This window comes from Leptidea sinapis, chromosome 2, assembly GCF_905404315.1.
Source record: "Leptidea sinapis chromosome 2, ilLepSina1.1, whole genome shotgun sequence".
NCBI classification, from domain to species: domain Eukaryota; kingdom Metazoa; phylum Arthropoda; class Insecta; order Lepidoptera; family Pieridae; genus Leptidea; species Leptidea sinapis.
In genome coordinates this window covers 1,168,009-1,186,293 of record NC_066266.1, presented here as the reverse complement: position 1 = coordinate 1,186,293, position 18,285 = coordinate 1,168,009, and the positions used below count along the sequence as shown (strand labels likewise).

General features: G+C 36.4%; 1 protein-coding gene across 10 annotated transcripts in view; it reads right to left on the bottom strand.

Moving 5' to 3' along the window:
* The window catches only part of LOC126972183 (serine/threonine-protein kinase MARK2-like), a 184,161-nt gene that overhangs the window by 36,480 nt on the left and 129,396 nt on the right, over positions 1 to 18,285 (bottom strand). For all 10 annotated transcript variants that reach the window (XM_050818873.1, XM_050818841.1, XM_050818857.1 and 7 more), the window contains 9 exons: positions 12,750 to 12,849; positions 11,759 to 11,907; positions 9,920 to 10,027; positions 9,321 to 9,443; positions 8,728 to 8,863; positions 7,604 to 7,739; positions 7,199 to 7,383; positions 2,191 to 2,303; positions 1,542 to 1,638 (listed from right to left, as the gene is read on the bottom strand). In XM_050818873.1, coding sequence (XP_050674830.1) covers positions 1,542 to 1,638; positions 2,191 to 2,303; positions 7,199 to 7,383; positions 7,604 to 7,739; positions 8,728 to 8,863; positions 9,321 to 9,443; positions 9,920 to 10,027; positions 11,759 to 11,907; positions 12,750 to 12,849 — 1,147 coding nt within the window. The remainder of the gene's footprint in view (positions 1 to 1,541; positions 1,639 to 2,190; positions 2,304 to 7,198; positions 7,384 to 7,603; positions 7,740 to 8,727; positions 8,864 to 9,320; positions 9,444 to 9,919; positions 10,028 to 11,758; positions 11,908 to 12,749; positions 12,850 to 18,285) is intronic.

The following is an 18,285-nucleotide window of genomic DNA, read 5'->3' as shown; positions in this document are numbered from 1 at the left end:
AAATTAGAAGATGTATCAAGTAGAGGTTACTACTTATTGTTGGTCTACGATTCGTTTACTATTTTATAGTATTACTAGCTGACCCAGGAAACGTTGTATTGCCGACATTAAAATCGCGATACAAAAAATGCAAAAAAAAATAAAAAAAAAATTAACGTGGACCACCCTTAACATTTAGGGGGATAAAAAATACATGTTGTCCGAATCTCAGACCTACCCAATATGCACTCAAAATTTCATGAGAATCGGTCTAGCCGTTTCGAAGGAGCTTAACTACAAACACCGCGACATGAGAATTTTATATATTAGATGAAAAATGATGTGGTGTCGTGGGACACCAGGTAGAAACGGAGTTCCTTCGGCTAATGTAGAATCCACACAAATTGCAAAAAAATCATGCTCAATTAGGTATTATACACTACTCGCTTTTGTATGCGACTGTCGCGCCTGCGCACGTCTCATTTAACGGTTTTATTCCACGCACTTTTTTTCACGGATTTTTTCTTACGGTTTTACTATCAAATTTTTTTCAGTTCGGTCGCGCAGCAAAATCCCTATCCCCTCCAAGCCTGCCGTAAGGAACTTCGTTCTAAAAATCGTTCTAATATTGCTATTATCGTTATCATACATTAATATAATAATATTAATAATATATACACTACTCGCTTGTGTATGCGGCTGTCGCGCCTGCGCACGTCTCATTTAATTTGCCGTAAGGAACTTACTTCGTTCCAATTAATTCTATCGTTAACAGCATAAGATATACAATTGTTTGTGTGTGTGTGTGTGTACGGATTTAAAACAGCACTAACTATGTTTAAGAAGAAAAATATACAAAGCATATTATAAGGACAGGCTAAATCTTAAAGGAAACTTTCTACACTTTTGCTTCAAAACAAAAACAAAAAACAGTTTTTCAAGTCCATTAAAACCATTACTAAAAGTAAAGCATATATTTTAGCACTCAAAAAGTAATATATCAATATAAAATTTCAAAATAATAATAAATAGCCCCAGTTAATAAGCTTTTGCCCCAATTTGTTAACCTAAAGCAGTTACAATATGCACAAAATGTTTTATTAGATTAGAAAAAATATTACACTACGGTATTATTCTATTGTCATGAAAATAATTGATTCTATTTATAAAAAAAAAAATATTATAAATGAATGTTTCATATTTTTCCAACTGAAAATTCATATTTCTTATTTTTTAAGTGATATCCCTCACTTCTGTGATATACGAACCATGCGTCATTAAATCGTAAAATTTTATATCAAAAACGCCTAACAAAACAAAGGATTAAAATTATTTTACTGTCAGCATATTAACAAGAGGCATTCTCGTGTTTGCTCAAATATGGATACGGTAATCACTTACTCATCTGATGCCAACTGGTGAACCACTCAACCCTTCAACACTATCAACAAAAAGGTACTGTACGTGCAAGAGGGTATTTTGAAAAATAAAAGATAACATGTATATAGGATAGTACATAATAAACGATTGTTCAAGCGTAACATAATGTTTGGTAAATGAACCTGCGTGTGTGTTGCCAGTGCCCTGCTGTCCTTGCGGAGGCGCAGCCGCGTTGCGCAGCGACAACGAAGAGCCAGACCTACTTCCGTCAGACTCGGGCTGGAAATTAAAATTGTCTTTGTTGAAGTAATATTGCTTACATAGGGCTCAATAAAAGTTTCCGGAACTGGCCTGTTACAAATAATATTTAAAAAATAATTACAACATTTGTAAATGGAACTCTGGCGCCATTTTAAAAATTGCGTGTCTACATTAACATGGATTTAACTCTGGAAAATTTTCGTAGTATAATTTTCTACGATCTTGAGTGTAATTTGACAGTTCAGCAGAGCCTCGCTCGGCTTCAATCTGCTTTTGGCGATGAAGCACCAATTCAGATGACTATTTATTGCTGGTTTGTACAATTAAAGCGCGATCGTGTCAATCAGTGACGAATCACGTGATGGTCGCCCGTTCACCGCTTTCAATAACAAAAACATCGATGCTGTATGCCGTATGATCGAAACAGACAAGCATGTGATTCTTTCCCATTCCATGAGATTCGGGTATTCATAGACATAGGCATGAGTCCCCACGTCGTATCGTTTCGTGAAAACAGCAGCTGGTAATTGATTGTTTAAATATTGAATTTTGTAAAGTAATTGTACTTACATCAGTACTCTTTCTGCCGAGCAGCAAATAAGTGGCGAACACGTCGTCGTATTTGGCCTCGGAGAGAGAGAACTCGATCTCTTGCCGGTTGTATCCCAGACACACTAGCGCCTCTGTTGCAAAAATAAATCAAATTTTATTAACTGAATCAGAAAAACTGCAGTATCCAGTATTAGTTGATTTCAAGATGGCGTCATAGGCCCGACCGTCAATAAAAATGATGCTGTCTGTATGGTTGACCAATAATGACGTTGCTTTTTACGGGATTTAAATAACTAGCAGTAAGGCCATGTAGCATGTGAAGCTGTATAAACTGCCCATAACAGGAATCATGATTCGGTTTGCTCCCTGGCGTACCGATACTCGTATTTGAGTATGTCAGGTACTCGAAATCAGTTACAACAAAAGGTTTTTGCTAATGGCTTAGTAATTTTTTTATTAAATTAGTACAGATATTGAATGCAGCGTTCAGGAATGCGATAGTACTGTGACCTAAAAATGCTAAAACGTTTTTCTGCCTTCTTCAACACACATATCTAAAACACTCTTCACTAATTCTCGTGCTGGGCGATGAATAAAAACTCGTTTTTATGGAAAGGAACCTGATGGACTCGGATCAGTAATTATTAAAATCAAACAAATAACACGGGATCGCAACTTTAGTATTAAAGCGATATCATGGTAAGCGACGACTACGGCACAACACTACATTGTAGACGTGCGAGGTGAGACATGTGGGCAGCGGGGGGAGATGCTACCGCTCTTTACCTCAGGCCCCGACGGCATTCAACTGGTGCGATAACTGTACTCTTTTTTTTTATTTTAGTAAATGTGCCACCGTTGATGTACTACCGTTTACAACAAGACGTCGAGACAGCATTATAGGTATTAAGCTGCTATTAAGCGTCGGAACACAGTTGACACTTATTAGTCGTTGTAACATAAATGACCATCATAATATGACATGAGGATTGACATTGGTCGCGAGCAATCACGTTGTAGGAAAATGACTGCCATCTTGAAGTGGAACGCTATACTGTGATAACTTCGTGCGCGACTGTCCCACGGGGTGACAGACGGGGCGGTTACTGCAGTTTGACGCAATGCAACACCACCCGCTACCCGCACGTCCCCGACACCCCGTAGGACGGTCACGCGAGAAATTGTGGGACTATAGTTAGTAAACCTGTTATAGCAAAATCTCATGGTACGCGTAATCATAATACGTGATAAGTAAAAAATCTTACTATCAGTGCATCGAGTTAAGAAATAAAATTTAGAGAGTTCATTGAAAAATAAGTTTATTGGCGTTATTAATGGATACTAATTCTAATTCCTTTTTTATGTAACAGAACTTTTTGCTATCGCACTGCGTATTTTTGATAATTTTAAGAAGAATTTTCGATTCCACGTGCCATGTTATCCGGCTAATATTACAGATCATGCAATTCATTCATTAAATAGAATAACAGTAGTAACACAACAGTTTACATCACAAAACTACAATATATATAATCAGAAGTGGTATTTTAACCCATCAGTCTAATTTTTTTAATATTCACCAATGATTGTTGGTATAGTGGTAATTGGTAGACATTTTCAAACTAATTGAGATAAAACAATATGTTCTAAATAATCGACATAAGTGGGTTACACTAAAAATTTTTACAAATGGCCAGTACAAAAAAATGGCAGAATAAAAATTAATTTAGGTTCCATCAAATGCGACAGAACTTAAATAAGACCTACGACATATAATATTATTAGTTTTGGAAGTCATTCTTTTGGCGCGTTATGAGAGTGAATTATACGATGTCGCGGACACCGTCACCCTGACGCCAGCTGGTCAACTACCAAGCCTCTTGTAACTCATATGTCTACTGAACCACAACCAATGTATACAATTTATAAACAATATAATAATAGTATTTTTATTGATTGTATTTAATACCTCCTTTATTACAATATTGTTTTTTCTATACCTAGAGTAATTTTTTTAATGCATTTTGATTTATTACGCCGAAGAAGAATAACTTGCTTTCATGCGTAAATAAAGTACGCACATACTTTTCTTCTTTCAGTGTAACCCTCGTTTACATACATTTCTTAAAGCAATACCAACGGCCATCACTGTCTCATTCAAGAGCTCCGTTGACTTTCACGGAACGTACATAGGTATTATGACTTCAAGACCCCTACTGATACTACTAATGAACATGGAAGAAAGTAAGGTGGAGTTGTTCAATCCAGGTCTTGTACATGATATAGAGACGTATCATAGGATGGGGGGGGGATGTTTCATGCATAATCCGAGTTGCCAATTACCTTTAGGTCCAACTAAGCTAAAACTAATTCACATCAAATTTCACGAGCACAACGGAAACACTTTGAATATCATGGATCCTTGTCATATAAAGCATTAGGAACTAAAAAATCAAAGTACCGGCAAATATAAATGACGTGTTAAACAAACATCAGTATCGATAATTGTGTACTAAATTTTAATTGAACATGACAGTATATTATATATCTACACATAAACAATCAGACAGAAGCATCTTCTTCTAGCATGAAACCTTTCATAATTGCTCTCGTGTTCTTGGAACCTGGCCCCTTCTCAAAACATTCTAAGCCTGTCGTAAGCCTAGTCGACCTTTTAGATTACTTTCTTCTAAATTTATCTTCTAAATTAATGCAGCCCATCTATTCACCTTCACATCCATCCTCTCTCCTTAACTCACCCAAATAAAACTCTAAAAAAATAAATATTATCACTTTTCATTGTCAGTACATTTATGAAAATTTTATATACGTTCATCGTCACCTTTTTGCTCTTAGTGGTGATTTTCATTATTATAACACTAGAAATAAGGGATCGCTTGTATAGCTTTAAGAGTAAATGTATACACATTCATAATAAAGTCATCAGTCAGCCAGTGTTCAGGCATTACATATCTATAAATAAATTTAAATGTTTTATTAAAAAATGTCTCTGTCGTAAATACATCTACTCCACAGCTGAATACCTAAGTGATCGGACAGCGTGGAACTAGATTATTAATATTTTATAGCAATAGCAATGACAGTACAATATTGTATTTTATTAAAAAGAGCGGAAAAAAAGGATGCTGGGAGAGTATCTTCTTCTCTCTTAGAGCGCCATTTGTTTTTGAAGCGGTGGTAGTGGTAGAAACGACATCAAAGAGAATTCTAAAGGAATCAATTTTGAGAAAATAAATGCTTTTTATGCCTTTTAAATATAACAAGGTCCCATGGTAATAATACATTCAAAGTGACGTCACAACTACGTCTAAACGTACCGACTTGCGCTGCGCCCGCATCGAGTGCGCGCATGAAACGGAAAACTCCTTCATTATATCATAATCTTACGAAATATACACACATTAATTAAATAGTAACTGTGTTATTACAAAAAGTTAAACATGTCATGAACACTTGTTTTAAAAAAGTTCGATTACAAATCTGTGTCTTTCTGTTGTTTAGCGTTAAACAATCTTTAGAAAATGCTTATATTTAAACACGAACCTCAAACAATGTGAGACGTTGACGTGCGACTTGTTCTGTTAAACTTTGCTAATACAAAATCATTGATACTAACATGTCGGGTTGCGTAGTAAAACTTTGTAAAAATAATATTACAAGAAATAAGAAAGGCACTGGGATCACGTCATAATATCATCAGTAAGTATTCTGTGTTTTATTAATTTCAGTGCGGTATCTAGTTGGAGCGCAGCGGCGATCAATTCTTAATATAAGAGTATAATCCTTAATAAAAGATATCGTTTAAATAGTTAGAAACTGTTTAAAAAAACCCGCGTCTAATAAGCCATGTTTAAGTTATTTTTGTAATAACACTGTAAATGTTAAAAATCACCAATTTTATTGTAATCAAATAACTGTTGTTAGAGTAAAAAAGTTAATATTCTTATTTTTCTTACTTGAATATATACAGTTTATTGTATTATATTTATATAATAGCGTATACAATAAATTGTGATCAATAGCTTCAACAAATTAAAACCAAAAATAGTGATATAAGGTAATAAAATAAAAATATTTAAAATAATTCTAATTACTCAACTTAATTGTATTACAAAGGGCTTTGCAAATATCAGCAAGTTTATATTATACAGTAAAAAAATCATAACACATAAAAAATAGGGTAAACACAAATTAAAATTCGCCAGGCAAATAAGCGCACAGATGTACATCATACATGTTGTGTTATTAAAAATTAGCTTCGCATTATTTAAGATTACCTTCCTGTAAATTTAAATTTCATTATAACTACCAAGTCTTTTTTACAGGCTTTATAGCAACTATTAAATATCAATGAAAATTAAATTTGAAGTACTCATAAATCTGAAACTGGTTAGCAAAGGGAAATGACCTACATTGTATGGAGCATACAATGTATACAAATATTTTTGTGTCTCGATAAATGTTAGCATAAAACAAAGCTTGATAATTCTATTTTCATTCACAAAAATATTTTTCTGGTTGGAATCCCAGATTCAGTTCAAAACAATTTTAAAGGATGTTAGGTTAGTTTGTTAAGAAGGAAGAACTCGCTTGCATAAAGTTTACTGTCTAACACTAACACTGTACAGAGTTATTCTGAACCAATAAATAATCATTATTTAAAGAATGGGCTAAAGATCACTGGTTTTATGTCAACGTTTTCGCATTAAACGACCACATTCAGAAAGAATGTGTAACGAAGTTTCATTTGCACTAATACAGAATCTACACGCTCTGCAATATCTGAGGTCTAAGATTGAGAGGTGTTCGTTTAACCTACTTACCTACCCCTTAGTGTCCTGGTTTAAGTTAACTACTATTATAAGTTACGTTGATTATAGTAATATGTTAATTTATTCTTTTACTTTTTAATTCACAATTATATTATTGATTTACTTCAAATTTATAACTTCATTTGAGCCAAAACGATTGTGTTGTAATGGTCCAAATAGAATCCCCAACTCACCTATCCTCTTGTGGTCCTTGAAGTCCTGCTGCGGTTCCACGAAGGGCCGCAGCTCATCCTCCTCGTAGCCCGTGTTCATCCACTTGTCCCGCATGATGCTCTCGAGAGACGCGCGCTTCGCCGGGTTCAGAACTAGGAACTTCTTGAGCAGGTTTTCGCAGTCGGTTGACATGTAGAATGGTATTCTGGCAATATGCACATAACTTGTCTTTATCAAGATTATTGTAATAGAAAGGCTCGCCCGTTTAGTAATACAGGCTATTTGAAAATACTACAATCCCATTTGTGTCAGTCCTCTGCTATAACAATAAAATATGTGTGGCTGTGATCACTAACCATCATATGACCTATGCGGTCATTTACTGTCCTATTAAATAAAAAAAGTTACGAAGTCATAGCACATACCTATACTTTCCTCTAAGCACTCTTTCCCTAAGTTCCCTCAGAGTGGAGCCGTCGAAGGGAAGTGAACCAGATACCAGTGTATACAGAATAACACCGAGTGACCAAACGTCTACTTCGGGACCATCATACTTTTTGCCTGGAACAAAAAATAAATGCTTGCAACAAATCTTGTATGTTGTACAATGTCAAACTGCAACAATATATGTTTATATAAAAGTAATACATAGGAGAAGTGGCTGAAGCACGAATTGTATACGTGAATAGTATTTATTGGGCAAATTAAACATTTAAACAAAATTTTTAAAAGATAACCGATGCGCACTCTTTAAACACCTCCCATTCAAGTGAGATAGGAGCGCACAAATAGTGACGTCATAGCTCATGACTACAAACAATCAAGTGGATATTATTCGCTCTGACCTCACGCGTCGCTCTTCAAATATTTAAATTTTCTAGAAATCATTCGTTTAATTTTATCCATACACAGATAATGACATAAAATCCTATTACAGACAAATTATTTTCTAACTAAGAGCTGTATGATTTACATCCCTTTAAATCCCGTCATGTTAAATAAAAAAATACTAATCATAATACGTCTAGATAGAGCCTCTTGTTGCTAGACAACCGATGTAAACAGGCCAAGTAGGTGTGCGTGACAAGCTACGTCTTACAGTCACGATTTGTATCTCACTTTATAGTAGTGTGCGTGCATTGCTCAAAATAGAACTTCAATTTATTTTGAAGTTTTGATGATGTATTCGATCTAAAGTTTTAATTAAGTATTGTATAAAAAAAATATTGAAGTAGGCGTTGCTTTGCGGAAATCCATAAGTATACAAATGTTTTGAGTTTTCTTTAGTGTTAATTCCGCCAATATTTGTCAGAGACGAGTCTCGTGCCAGAGATTGGCGAGGTAACACCTCCTGAGAATGCCTCGTGTAGAGGCGAAACACGTGTCGAATTGTTTAAAGACACATATTGGCGGAATTAACACTAAAGAAAATTCAAAACATTTGATAAGTGTTGAATTAAAACACATTGTGAATATTATGATGATAATCATTACTTGAATTCGCTTATCTCTAACACATAAATAATGTATTTAAGTAAATGTATGTCACCTTGGAAAAGCTCCGGCGCAGCATATGGTGGTGATCCACAGAACGTATCAAGCTTAGCGCCGGGGGTGAACTCGTTAGAGAAACCGAAGTCTGCTATTTTAATATTCATCTCGCCGTCTAACAGAAGGTTTTCAGCCTGGAAATAAAATATAATACTGTTAATAGATAGCCATTACAAGATTCGAACATCAGATCTGTGTATCAAGTGAGTTACTCAAATTAAAATATTCTAATACTATTCGAAAAGATATAACATCCGAGCTAAGAACGGAGACAATAACAATATCAAATACAATAAAACTAATTGGTACAGAGTGAATGTTCAAAGTAGTTGCCACTGAGCATTCTTTAACTTGTGAAAGTTGTTCAATGGCTGCACTCATCATATTTTGTTAGCATTCTACACTTCCGTGCCGTGTTCTGTCTTTAAACGAAGGCTTCTTACTGCACATTAAGCACTCAAGCAATTTATCTACAGATACTAGACACTAATTCCGTGTGTCTAGCCGTAGCCATGGATACACACTGTCATGTCATGTCATGAGAACACATAAGTATGAAACGGGATATAAGGCTTGGACGAGTGAGATGACCTTGAGGTCCCTGTGTATGATCCTCTTCTGATGGCAGTACTGCACCGCGGACACGATCTGTCTGAACTTGGCTCGGGCCTCCTTCTCCTTCATGCGGCCGTGGAGCACCAGATAGTCGAACACCTGCAACATGGTAACATACAGCGTCTATATAAATATTCAAATATATACGTCGACTACACGCTGTATTCAATAGCTATTATACCATACCATAACATACATAATAGCTTTAAGTGTAAATGTTAGCACTTTTATAATAAAGTCCCAGTCGCTGTGCAGGCATTATCAATAAAAAAATAAAAATATTTTATTAAAAAAGAATATTAAAATAGGCTAGGTTTATTACTTTAGCGTGCGTGACAAGTTACGTTTTACACTCGCGATACGTATGTCACCTTGTGTTATGATGCGTGTATTGCTCAAAATAGGGGTTAACTGTCAACCTCAATTTTCGACGTTTTCACTGCCATCACGTGTGCTGTATATTAAGATGTATAAATGATCTAAGACCTATGCATATAAGTGGACGTACTAGCTTTAGCTAAGTACGTCCACTTCATTTTCGTTATTGAAATGAGGGTAGTTATAAATGATCGAACCTCGCCTCCAGACGCGTACTCCATCACCAAATACAGCGTCTTCTCCGTCTCTATCACTTGAAACAGCTTCACTATGTTTGGATGATCCAACATTTTCATTATTCTAACCTGGAATATTGTAAACATCACATCAGTAGCGGTCACTGTTATAACAGACTCAAACTCATAGGTCAGTGATACAAAAACGAGTACAACAAATTACAGAACTTAATTCTATGTGACCCTTGAGAAAGTATTCTCGCACATATTAGGTCTAACCAATAACGTTCTATACACATATTAGAACAAATTATTCGCAGTATGATAGCTGAACGGCAAAAGTGTGCTTAAAGAAAATGTAAGAACAATTTTCTCCTTAGTCCTTTATGTTGTTTTTTTTCTATATTATTATTATCATTATTAATACTTCACGGGGTTGAGGGGAGGGCTCTACAAGTGAGGTTTCGACAGAGAACCTTTCGTTTTTATTCGGTAGTGGTATATTTAAAACTATTCTTGTGTTGCTTGTATTCATACAGACTCTGAGAACGGCAAATAAATACCTTTCGAAGTCCTTTACTTTGGCCAAACCAAAGACAAAAGAGTCTGGACAATTTAAGGACGCACTACAAATACACTTATACACTTTAAATAACAATAGCTAATAAATACATATAATAATTAGAATAAACATAAAACGTTACCGGTTTCGATTTAATATTCGGAATCCATAAAGAAGAACTTCATAACTCTTTAGTGGTATGGAATTTTAACCATTTTTAAAAACACTGCTTAGGGATTTAATCAGGGGCGCGCATTGGTTTTCTATCAAGGTAGGCACTGTGGATCTAACTAGTCGTAGTTGAACTTTGGAATAAGCAAAGATTGCTAACCGTAGGTATTTAGAATCTAGCGTAAGGAAAAATTTTATGCGTGGAGTTGTGTTCGGACGATCATAAAAGGTCTTTTTTAAAATTATTATTTACTACACAAATCACTAATTACAATAATATTAAGACATGTGTTACTTAAAACAAGACTGGAGCGAAACTGAACAATATAAATATTAAATTAGTGACAATCTATGTTCAGCGTCAGCGTCCATTCACTTGTTCAATCTGCAAGTCAGCTGTTTCATGCCGATGGGGCCCCGGTAACGGTGCTTGTTCAATACAAGTTTGGTAGTAAAATCACGGAACTAAATTAAACTAAGTGAACCTTAACACAAGCGCTACATTTATTTAGTTTCATAGCGAGGTAGGCACGGCCTAATTGCCTATATGATATGCGAGCCCCTGGGTTAAGTAACAATGTTTTGAAAAGAGCAACCTTAGTTTCTTGCTCGTTCTTCTCTGGTGAAATCTGCCATCTGAATGAGTTGTGGTATAAAAAAATGACACATTTGAAGTGTAATGTGATTTACCTACGAAATTAAATATTTTTGATTTTGATTTGACTTATATACGTCTATGGCGAACTAGACTCCCAATCGCCCATACAAAGTCGTCAAAAATGGTCCAAACGGCGTTGACTTTTACTTATACAGATAACATTAAAACATTCATTCAAATAAATACCTTATTACGTGGCAGTAATGATCAAAGTCTCTGAACGAAAACTCTGCCTAATAAACGCGTAGGTAGATTTTTTCTTCAGAAAATAGTTGAGCGTGATTGTGAGTCTAGTTGTTTGCGGGATTTTAAAAATATATAATAACTAAAAAAACAAATTCAATGGTCAGTGTGTGAATCCATAAACTGCGCTTGTAGCGGACCATGGACTGGCACGTGGATGTTATCTCACACATTACACTTTGACTTTGTTATTTACATCGTTCACTGTCATTTAATATAAACATACTTCTCTAAACAACTTCTGTAGCGAGCCCGGGTTCAGTTGGGTCTTGTCGATGATTTTGATGGCGACCTCTTTCCCAGTCGGCACGTGCTTGGCCAGTTTCACTTTCGCGAAGTTGCCTTTGCCTATTGTCTTCAATAGTTTGTACTTTCCTGGAAACGACAAATATTTTCTAAATACATAAAATATATGATTTAATGTGTGCATAAAAAATTTTTTTGGAAGAAGGCCGGAAACGCGCCCGTGATACCTAGTGATCGTGGGTGGCGGTGATCACTTAACAACAGGTGATACAGGCTCATTTCGTCGTCCTGTTTCAGTTCTCATATCTTTACGCAGCACCTAAGAATCAAACCGAGCAGACTTGAACGTCTATTCGTTGCATGTCGTCAAATGGAAGTACTCATTCTTTTAGTTTATCTTTCTGTACTTCTCTTTGTAAGTTTATAAGCGGTAAGTATAAAAATTGATTTTATGTTTTGGCATTATATAAATTCACACACAAAAAAGATATTATATATGTATATATTCAAGTTATCCTATTAAATTATCAAGTGGTATATTATGTTCGAAATATTTTTATCAACGTTGTTTCAAATGTACTTCTTGGCAGATACCGTTCTACACTCTTCGTCAGTCTTCGAATGAGTTTTATGTAGAAGATAATCTTCGTATCGTGGTAGCACAATACAAGTAATAGAACAGTAGCGTAACTCAGCGGTCTCCTTCAAATGTTTACTTACGTCAGGGCGTAGCGATAGCGTTGGTTCTTACATAAAGATTGATGACGTGGACGGCAAGGCGCAGCTTATTTAACTCGGCCAACAACCAGTCTCCGCGGCCTACCGCGTGGCACTCAATAATTTTGTCTTCCCAAGATTGGTTAGCGGCCGACGTGAGTATGTGTGCGTGCGCTCGGGCGCTCTAGTATGAAGTTAAATATTGTTCTAGTACTGGTAGTGTGGAGGTAGTTTTGATAATAACAGTTACTCACCGATATGAGGCTCCTCCGAGGTCCTGGAGCGCGAGGAGACCCTCGCACTGCCGCCAGATTGAGCGCCGCCCCCCGCGCTGGCCGATGTCTCCGAAGCGCTCTGGAGGATACAAACAATAAAAGTGAGAAGACGCACTACGTTTAATTTCTGAACATGAATTATTATCATTGTGCTGATATTGGTATTTACAAACTGTATGTGACTAAGTGTAGCTCGACTTTTGAACTTATACTTCTTTTGGCGTGTTAGGGAAAAGTTATCAGTGTATTTGACGACGCGGGTACACACCGATACCCTGACATTAGCTGGTCAACCAAGTCTCTTCTAACTCATATGTCTACTGAACCAAAACCAATGGACGAGAATTAAATAAATTTCAATACATAATTTCAATCTATATACAAGTTTAAAAAAAATGATTTACCTCCAATTGTATTAAAATAATATAATTATAATTTACTTAATTTAATTTGAATTACACGTTATTTAACTAAATTATGTGGTATAATAATATTTAATTGGTTGAATTTAATACCTTCTTTATAATAATATTGTTTTTTCTACACTCATAAAATAGCAAGAGACATAATTTTTTAAAGGATTTTTGTTTTATTACGCCAAAAAAGAATTACTCCTTTCGTGCGTACATAAGTTTTTTTTTTTTTGTAAAAACCAACTTACCGAACTAGAATTATAAGTAAATACTGTACCTATAATAATGTCAATTACATTATCTTTGACGCTAGCAACAATGAAGTCAACGTACATAATATTTATCTATCATGTGAGACCCTCATGTTTACGAGCCACCTCTTCAAATGTCTGCGAATGTAGTTCAGCGTAATTTGTGCGATAACCTTCGCACCCACCGCGTCAGTGTCGTACCGTTTGTGATATTTAAGCTATCAGTGATAGCCGGTGAAGATATTCTAATTGGAAAATGTAGAGAGAATAAATTTATATTGTTTTCTTAGCTCTGGTCTCGATTATACCAACCTTATTGAAAAGTTGAATCCCGACTTAAGGCCTATTCAAATATGAGCGGTATTCGCGGCCACTATGGGTAGAGGTACATAATAACGCGCATGGTATGTCGTTGTTAGTCACTTATTGTCCAACGACATTAAAAAATTTATTCAATGTGAATTTTATGTTTAGCATTAGGCCTTGTACTCATACAAAGAACGACAAGGAACAACTGCATAGACATAAAGAAGAAATATCTCTTTCAGTTCCATTCTGGCATCCGAACCGCAAAGTTCTAAAGAGGAAATATGAAAGTGCCTCCAGATTCTTTAAGCGACAAATCGCCCGTGCGAATTCATGGGCGTTGTGAAACTTGGCGAGCAGCTTTCCAATTACCCGACTGGAACACGCAAGTTCTGGTCGTTGTCGAAAGCTGTTCTTGGTAACTTCAGCCAGCCGTCCCTGCCGCCGTTGCACATGAGGAATGACACCCTGGCCCATACGGCAAAAGAGAAAGCCGAGCTTCTGTGTGCTCTTTTTGCCTCCAACTCGACTCGTGATGACAACGGAAAAACATTGCCGACCATCCCGCGATGTTTGAGCTCTATGCCTGAAGTACAGTTCAGACAGAAAACTGTTCGGCGAGCTGTTGTTTTTGGACGTCAGAAAGTAGAGCGGGACGGATGCTATTTCTCCAATTGTACTTAGAACGTGTGCCCCTGAGTAGACGCCGGTGCTAACGCGTTTATTTATTCTGGCACAGTTATTCAAAAGGCGTAGTCCCTGACACAAGGAAGTCAGCCCTTGTCCATCCAATCCAAAAAAGGAGACAGTTTAGATCCAGCAAACTACAGGCTTATTGCTATTATTACCTTCCTGCTCTCCAAAATCATGGAGAGCATAATTAAACACCAGCTCTTGGTATACCTTAAAGATCACCAGTTGATCAACGATCGAGAGTACGGCTTTCGCCATGGTCGGTCGGCAGGGGTCTTCTGGTATACTTAACATATAGATAAGCGGCACCTATCGAAAACAAAGGGGAAGGCCTGGCAGTTAGCCTGGATATAGCGAAGGCCTTTGATCGTGTATGGCACAAGGCGCTCCTCTCAAAACTTCCATCATTTGGGCTCCTCGAGAGGTTATGCAAATAGACCTCCAGCTTCCTCACTGAGCAGCATACAGGTCGTTTTCGAGTCCTCGCTTGAGAAGGTCGCGGAATGGAGTAAATTGAACGTTGTCCAATTGAACCCCCAGAAGACTCAAGTTTCTCTCTTCGACAACACTTAAAGCTTCACCTAGTATCGGAATACTGGGTCTCGAAATCTCCAGCGATTGCCTATTCCGTGGCCATCTGGAGGGCAAAGCCAAATTGGCTTCGAAAACGTCGCTTCATTGTGTGCCTTTTACCGCATTTATCGAGGGGAGTGTTCCGAAGAGCTGTTTCACCTGATTCCTGCCGCTGAATTCCACCTTCGCACGACACGCCACAAATTAGGATATCATCTCCACCATCTGGATGTATGGCGGTCTTCCACCAGTGCGGTTTTCAAGGAGCTTTCTTCTTATACTACAAAGCTGTGGAATGAGTCTCCTTGTGCGGTGCCCTTGTCCATGGGTACCTTCAAAAAAAACGTGTTCAACGCTCCTGTGATAACTCTGGTGTTGCAAGAGAATGTGGGCGGCGGTGATCACTTAACACCAGGTGCCACCACTAGTGACCCCTACACTCGTTTGTCCTCGTTTTCCATAAAAAAATCTGGATACAGGCCTCTTTCATCCATTCATTTCATTGCTTTGGTTGACCGTAGTATGTGGAAGGGTTGGTGGTTCATAATGACATACCCCGTGAAGTTTCTCGATAGCCTTCGCTCTGCGCCTTCTCCGCCAAAGTTTGGACAGGAACAGTGGCGCCAGTAGGGGGAGCACGCGGTTCCTCATCGTGTGGGGGTTTATTTTGAGAGTTGAAGGCAACCACGTGACAGATGCGAGGTGTAGGAGAACGTTTGGAATTACCACTGGACTATTGGTTCAAATTGGCTTGACGTTATATAGACACTTATTTCAGAATTAATAACCGCTATGAATACTCGTATATACTAAGTACGCCCACTGCTCAGAGTACGTCAGCAAAAGTTTTTTTTATATTATATTAACTCCTCAGTGTCTTGGATGGATGGAAAATAAAGTAACGTAAGTATTTAATCATGACAAATAACTTAAATTTATTCCTCTTCTTCGCTTTATATAAAATATATAAAGTGAGTGGTTTTATTTTTTAAACTATAAATAATTTTTTCATTTTAGTCTCAAAACAGCCTCAAAAGATCGTTATAAGCTTCTTTTATAGCGTACATATATATAAAATTATAGATACCAGTGGGAGGCTCCTTTGCACAGGATGCCAGCTAGATTATGGGTATCACAGCGGCAACTATTTCTGCTGTGAAGCAATAATGTGTAAGCATTATTATGTTTTGGGTCTGAATGGCGGCGTAGTTAGTGAAATTACTGGGCAAATGAGACACTACATATTTTCATGTCTCATGCGCAATTGTAGTGCCACTCAGAATTATTGGGTTTTTCAATAATCCTGAGTGGTACTTATTTTTATAAAAAAAAAATCTTGATCCCCCCGTAAGAGCATCGAATCCAATAGATTGACAATCACAAACTTATTGAACCTGCAAGCTGTGACACAAGTATTACGAGCCAAGCAACTAATGTTAACAGTATCGACTTAAGACCAGAATCAATCGCGTGTTCATTTTATTATTTACTGCATCGATTTTCACGATGTATTTATAACTTTTTCCGATCGCATCGCATCTATCGACTACACAAAGAAAATTATTGTTTGTTATGTTGCAGATATAACACAATTTTAATTTATACCGTTTATATGTTAGAATGTTGATAATTTAAAATTGTAGATGATTGTTTCAAAATCTTATGGAAAAGTAACGAACCGTTCGTCCCTCGCGTGTCTCTTGACGTTATTGGCATAAGATTATTATGATTTTCTCATCAAGTCCTTTCGAACGATATATTATGGGGTCTGTATCTATGTGGTTGCTAAGGTATAAAATTTCCAAAACCGTCTCTTTGCTTTAAATATATAAATAATAATAAAAACGCGTTAATTCCAACTATCACAATTTTCCTAGGAGTACAAATCAAAAAGAATTATTAAATTCATAATTTTATCGAAAAATCTCTATATAGAAACAAATTTAGATATTTTCAGCTTTTATAACTTCGTAGTCAGTTGAAATATAGTTTTAGAGAACACGTTTTCAACTCGTGTTTTATTCTTTTACACAATGAATATACACAGTCACGTTTGACGAATATGTTGTAATAATTTAGATTAAAAACTCTGATTATCAATTCCCTTAAAAGACGACTAAATATTACGGGAAACATAATGCTCCACATAAATAAATGCTACATATACACTCAAATATTTAAAACAAACCGTTTCAAACGACCTGTACAACACACACACACACAATATAGACTATACTATACGCAACGCGAAAGTATCAACAATTTTAGCAATCAATAGATATTTCTTAGATTTAACGCCTTGTACCGATAAGCCGGCAACCGATCGTAGACTGATCGCATCTACAGGATGCTATTATTAGCCGCTGCTCATTCGTGCAAGAGAGCACCCTGTAGGTAGGGCGTAAAGGCACCGCCAAGCGTGATAACCTACATTGTTTACGTCGCGTCAGCCTCCATTACTCGATATAGGATAAATAATATTACAGATACTTTGTAAATATACTTTTTTCATGAGCTCATTATGCCTTGTCCATATACAAAAAACAACAAGCGAACCTAAGTTTTTATATTAGTTACTAGCTTAAGTAGTGACGTACGTACTATTAACTTATTATTAGCATTAATTTGTTACCTTATATGTGTTTTTTTTTAGATCCTACATTGACCTGATTTGTAATATGAAAAAAAAAACAAAAGCTTCCCCAGACAGAATCTATTTGTACAAAAATCGTTAGCTTCCGTACGATGAATAAAATAATCCGAGTCGAATACGTGTGTGACTCTGTGAATAATGGATTCTAACAAATCGATCTTACCTGAAACAAACACATTTTTTATTAAATATATATATCCTGAACATGCTAAGAGTTTGAATTTAGTATGTTTTCAATTAAGTTCTATTTTATACGAAACTAAGGTACGATTTCCATTACTTTTGAATAAACTTCGTTTTTCTCAACTATCTGCTGGAAAAATGTACTGAATTAAAATCCTTGGGAAAAAAGAACAATGTTTAGGGCATTGCACTCAGCGTGGTTCTCGAGTGAAGCCTTGGCGCTTATGTAGGCCTCAAGTGGTAGATGGACGCTGTGATAATGTGAACCGTTTAACTGACGGAACGTAATTATACGGAAGTGAGCCCTCTCTAAGATTCTATCGAGGGCGTTGTGATAATATTAAATATCTTTTTTCACTAGTTCTGATGCTGGTTGTAGTATTTTTAAATAATTAATAAACTGCCCGAGGTCATTTGCAAAACCAGAGGTCAAAACATATGTT